This window comes from Oryctolagus cuniculus, chromosome 20 (genome assembly GCF_964237555.1).
Source record: "Oryctolagus cuniculus chromosome 20, mOryCun1.1, whole genome shotgun sequence".
NCBI lineage: Eukaryota > Metazoa > Chordata > Mammalia > Lagomorpha > Leporidae > Oryctolagus > Oryctolagus cuniculus.
In genome coordinates this window covers 20,899,981-20,905,980 of record NC_091451.1, presented here as the reverse complement: position 1 = coordinate 20,905,980, position 6,000 = coordinate 20,899,981, and the positions used below count along the sequence as shown (strand labels likewise).

The 6,000-nt window shown below is 44.8% G+C and overlaps 1 protein-coding gene across 3 annotated transcripts in view; it reads right to left on the bottom strand.

Annotated features, from left to right (window-relative positions):
- Window positions 1–1,226: 1,226 nt before the first annotated feature.
- The window catches only part of YLPM1 (YLP motif containing 1), an 83,534-nt gene continuing 78,760 nt past the window's right edge, over window positions 1,227–6,000 (bottom strand). For all 3 annotated transcript variants that reach the window (XR_011384926.1, XM_051826234.2, XM_070065276.1), the window contains 2 exons: window positions 1,962–2,143; window positions 1,227–1,636 (listed from right to left, as the gene is read on the bottom strand). Coding sequence is in view for 2 of the 3 variants with exons in the window: in XM_051826234.2 (XP_051682194.2) it covers window positions 1,997–2,143 (147 nt within the window). In the remaining variant the exon portion in view is untranslated. The remainder of the gene's footprint in view (window positions 1,637–1,961; window positions 2,144–6,000) is intronic.

Below are 6,000 nucleotides of genomic sequence, written 5' to 3'. Positions count from 1 at the left end.
TTTGTGAACCAGAGAACGCATTCTGGAAGGTTTGTTTTTGATGACAAAAGACACTGGGTGGTTTTAGAAAGCAATAAATGAATCTTTATATACTAATTCTTTTTGGTTATATTGTGATACACTTTTACCCAACATAATGAAGTGGCTGAGAAAGATCAGTGTGTAGAAATGTATTGCAGGCCAGGCCAATAAACAATCAAATAGCTTATTAAATACTACAAACAGTGGAAGTTATTTTATGCAGCAGATTATACATTCAATATTGACTTCTTAATGAATTTAACGTCTCCTATGCTTTAAACACTCGAATTTCAGGGAGGTCTGCATCAAATAAGAGTTGGCGACCTCGGTGATGCTACTCAAATGTTAGTATTAACTCTACTCACACAGCATGTAATGTAGGTCATAAACCGCAGAATTTTTGTCTGTAGCCCGAAGATACTCAACATACTGAAGTCTGTAGTGAATGTGTTTGCCAGCTGCTGAGCTGCATTACAGAGTGGAAATGGTGTTTGAGAAGGAGGCTCTGCTCCGTTGTCTTCCAGTCTAGAAGGTGACTTTTTTGTCTGAAGAATGAAAAAGGGAAAACAGTCCCCTTTTCATGTTGAAATAGGAGTATTTGGGCTTTGGGTCTGTGTTTTGGGCTCCACCTGGTTTTACCCACACGACGGGGCACTGTGTGCAGAAGGCCATGCCCTCCAATAATGAACAATCTGGCGAGAACCTAAAACCCGACAGGCTTACAGGCTACAGGTCAAGGGCTCTGCATCTCCATACTCCCTGCAATCTTGACTTTAAATCCTCCCATTTAAGTCCAAATGGCAGTTCTGTCCAACAGGATTCAATGCCACATCAGGAGAAAAACCAAGACCTAATGTAAAAATAAAGGGAGGAAACAGAAAAGAAGAGAGGGAAGAAACAGAGTGGACTCCAAAAACACTTAAAATAAAGCATCGTGTTACTGAACAGATATACTCCAGGGAGTTGATACTTGAACTTGGTCTCTGTCAGTCTTCAAGATACAAAGATGAAATCAGCTATAAAACAAAGATGAGTGTTTCTGAACGTCGTCAAACGCTGTGTTATGTAACATGTGCTAAGGAACCACAGAATTTTAAAATATCCAATGGGAAAGAGTTTTGGGAGATGTTCAGCTAGTATGTAATTAGGACACATCATTTTATAAAGGTAATAAAAATAAAATTAAGAAAAGAGAAACGGGCCTGTGCTGTATAGCCCATGAATCTCATCGGCTTCATCGTGAAAGTTTATTGTTTTTAATCCTAGTACAATCAGCTACCAGTTACATACAGTAAAAAACAAAACCAGCCACAAAGCAGTGATGGCAGAGATAGTCTGTGACGTCGTACAGTGGAGGAAACAGTCTCGGAGTCCTCCAGTGGCCCCCACCAGGCTTCAGCACTTCAGCTATCACTCCCTCCCACCCCAGAAGAGTTAAAAAGAAAAGTTAATGTCTTGCTTGGGTACAGCAAGATCCTAATACCTCTTGGGGACACTGAAGAACTTTAAAAAACTAAAGCAGTAGAAACAAAACAAAAACTGAAACGTGGAAGCAAGGTGACACACAGAGAAGCTCCACGAGGCCTTGGCTTCGGGCCACCTCCAAGCGAACCACCTGGAGAGAAAAGACAAGACCGTCAGGCCCTGGGAACGGGCGCCAGGCGCGGCAGACCACACCAGCACATCACCCCACTCCTTCCCCAGTCTAGGATCTCCGCGCCTTTCTCCAGACTTCCGTTTCCTAAGTGAGCCAGGCTGCAGAATACTGCTTCCTGTTCTAACACTTTTGTGTTGCAAATGTCAGCAACTAGCAAATACTTACTCTTTCAGAACTAGAAACACAGGAAGAGGGCATTTCTAGCAAAGCATGCTGTCTTCTTTATCTCAAACCCCTTGATGCAAGCACACAGTAGGCCGACTGTAAGACTGCATACTCTTACCTCAGAGAAACAATGACTCCATTCAAAACTAAGTCTCATATATATTTGGTTCGATTGAGGGCTTTTTCAGCCAGGTGACCACTTTCATCTGTGATCTTCTCCCAATCAGTCTGTCCGACCACAAAACCTATGGCCCTTTTCCTATCTGCGTCCTTCTTTTCTTCCAGGTCTGCCCATCTCACCTAAAAAGAACACAGCATTAGGCTGGGTTTCAAGAAAAATCAATATGCAAAAGGCCCCCTTCTCTCTGGATAGTTGAAGAGGCAAGATTATTCATCTGAAACCACAAGTAAGAAGTAGAGAAAGCCATTTATCTTAAGTTGCAGAGCACGAACGATGGTCAATCACCAAGTCCTAACTGCTCCAACTCCTGAGCTTGTCTGCTCTCGGCTCAGTCGTGTCCTCTCCATCTCCTCGGCCACTCCTTTTTAACTCGATGACTTCATTCTTTGGCCTGAAATAAAGCACTAACATCTAACCTAGTCTCCCTGTCTCTGTTCACCCTCTTGAACCCACTCCACTGGTGTGATCTTCCTAAAATATACATGGTTGTGACTCTCAATTGCTTCAAATATTTCCCCTCCCTACAAGATGAAGTCCAAGCACTCAGGCCTTCTTAATACAGTCCCTGTCTGATGTGCAGCATCTCCAGCCAGTGCTTAAAGCATTTCACACAAGAAATACAGACTGACTTCCAGCACCCGGAGCTACTTCATGCTACCTCACTTTGTATGTATAACCTCTCTTCCTGAACTCTGTCTACCTCGTGTGAGCCTAGTCATCCACCCATGCTTTATCCCTCTTTTCCTTTGACATTTGAATAACTCATCAATGAGTTATTCATTGCTCTCCTGGATTCACTTCTGGATTTCAATATGTCTACTTTTGAACTTTCACATTGTGTTGCAATTAACCATTAATGGAGTTCTCTTCCCTATATACTATATATTCAGACTACAAACACCCTGGATCAAGGACTGAGAGAACTGAGTTTCATTTATCTCCCCACACATAAATACTTCTTGAAATTCAATCTTAGAGAAAAGAGAGAGCTGGATTTATTACTTTTGTTCACAAGACAAAGAGATCAATGGACTCAACTGATATCATTATTCATGGCAAGATTACAACTACAAATCTATGAACAAAGGTATTTTCTATTGGTACTCTGGGTTTTCACAAATATAAATTCTTTTTTTTTTTTTTTTAATTTTTGACAGACAGAGTGGACAGCGAGAGAGAGACAGAGAGAAAGGTCTTCCTTTACCGTTGGTTCACCCTCCAATGGCCGCTGCGGCCGGCGCACCACGCTGATCCGAAGGCAGGAGTCAGGTGCTTCTCCTGGTCTCCCATGGGGTGCAGGGCCCAAGCATTTGGGCCATCCTCCACTGCACTCCCTGGCCACAGCAGAGAGCTGGCCTGGAAGAGGGGCAACTGGGACAGAATCCGGCGCCCTGACCGGGACTAGAACCCAGTGTGCCAGCGCCGCAAGGCGGAGGATTAGCCTATTGAGCCACGGCACCAGCCACAAATATAAATTCTTACGTCATAAGTTTCTAAAAACATATGCAGATATATTCTGTTTAAGTTCAAATATTTAAAGACAGACTATGAACCTGCTGCTTGTAGTACACGGTGACACATTCTGCCAGGATCATTAAAGAACGGCTTGTGATTTACTGTCTGCAGCACGGAGAGGGAACTTCATCCTCTTTACACTGGACTAGGAAATATACTTTTGTTCTGACTGGTAATGAAATGACCAGACTTCTAACAGCTACAAACTGGTCAAAGGGACGATCTAGTAACAGCAATAGGGGAAAATTGGCAACACCTGACTCTGCTTCATGTCGCCTTCTAGAGGGTAGGAAATCTATGGCTTAAATTCCTTCACAGGCCTCACTAAGAAGCCTAATAAATAGTGTAGGCTTTGGCATATAAAGATTTGACCTTTATATATGGATCTTTGGGCCTTCTACCCATCAATGCTGATGTCCTGTTTTGATTAATTCAATAAAGTCATACATACACTCAGTTCCATTTAGCTTCAAACATACACATTTTATAGAAATATGGCTATGTCTGAAGGGGCACAAAGGATGGCTGGACAGACTGTGGCTGCTGTACAAAGGTCAATTTAAATCCATGCCTGGGGGCTGGCGCTGTGGTGCAGTGGGTTAAAGCCCTGGCCTGAAGTGCCAGCATCCCACATGGGCGCCAGTTTAAGATCTGATCCAGCTCTCTGCTATGGCCTGGGAAAGCAGTACAAGATGGCCCAAGTGCTTGGGCCCCTACACCCCCACGGGAGACCTGGAGGAAGCTCCTGGCTTCGGATCGGCACAGGCTCTGGCTGTTGCAGCCAACTGGGGAGTGAACCAGCAGATGGAAGACCTCTCTGTCTCTACCTCTCTCTGTAACTCTGTCTTTCAAATACATAAAATAAATCTCTAAAATAAATAAATAAATCCATCCATCCATCCCTCCACGCATGCCTGGGGTAGCCTCAGCATAGAGTTTAAAACACTGATCCATCTCACCCTGCTATTCTTAATTCTGTAGTTAGTTCCTGAGTCTTTAAAACTCAGATAATGGGCCGGAATTGTGGTGTAGCAGGTTAAGCCACCACCTGCAACGCCAGCATCCCACACGGGCACTGGTTTGAGTCCCAGCTGCTTCACCCCTGATCCAGCTCCCTATTCATGTGCCTGGGAAAGCAGCAGAAGACAGTCCAAGTGCTTGGGTAGCCATGTGCAAGACCCGGAAAAAGCTCCTGGCTTCAGTCTGGCCCAGTCTAGGCAGCTGCTGTCATTTGGGGAATGAAATGGAAGATCTCTCTCTTTCTTTCTCTGTCTCTCCCTCTCTACAACTCTGCCTGTCAAAAGAAAGAAAGGAAAGGAGGAAGGGAGGGAGGAAGGAAAACAAAACCCAAAAAGCATAAAACACTCAGATAAGAGATGGGCATTACGAATGCCTGAATCACATATTGGAGTGCCAGTTTGAATCCTGGATTCTCCACTTCCAATCCAGCTTCCAACCAATGTACTTGGCAGGCAGCAGAGAACTGCCCAAGGATTTGGGTTTGTGCCATCCACATGGGAGATCAAGATGGAATTCCTGGCTTCTGGCTTTAGCCTGACCCAACTCCAGCTGTTGTGGGCATTTGGAGAATGAAGCAGTGGATGAAGATCTCTCTTGCTCACTCTACCTTTCAAATAAATAAATAGGGCTTGGGAAAAAAAAAAAAAAAAGACTCAGATAAAAAATATGGAATTAGAAGCAAAAGTATGAATTTTTAAAAAATAAGCAACAGGCCGGTGCCGCGGCTCACTAGGCTAATCCTCCGCCTAGCGGCGCCGGCACACCGGGTTCTAGTCCCGGTCGGGGCGCCGGATTCTGTCCCGGTTGCCCCTCTTCCAGGCCAGCCCTCTGCTGTGGCCAGGGAGTGCAGTGGAGGATGGCCCAGGTGCTTGGGCCCTGCACCCCATGGGAGACCAGGAAAAGCACCTGGCTCCTGGCTCCTGCCATCGGATCAGCGCGGTGCGCCGGCCGCAGCGCGCTGGCCGCGGCGGCCATTGGAGGGTGAACCAACGGCAAAGGAAGACCTTTCTCTCTGTCTCTCTCTCTCACTGTCCACTCTGCCTGTCAAAAAAAAAAAAAAAAAAAAAAAAAAAAAATAAGCAACATATATATGTGTTGTGTATAAGTCAGTGTATAAGTTCCAAATTCCAAAGTTGAAATTAAATAATTTAGAAACTGTTATTTGTTCATATCTCTAATATACGAGGCTTCAATGCGGAAAATTGAAATTACTAGATAATGCATATTTTCCATAAACTTTTTGAGGACCCTGCATATATATATATATTTTTTTTTTGACAGGCAGAGTGGACAGTGAGAGAGAGAGACAGAGAGAAAGGTCTTCCTTTTTGCCATTGGTTCACCCTCCAATGGCCGCCACGGCCGGCGCGCTGCGGCCGGCGCACCGCGTTGATCCAAAGGCAGGAGCCAGGTGCTTCCCTTGGTCTCCCATGCAGGTGCA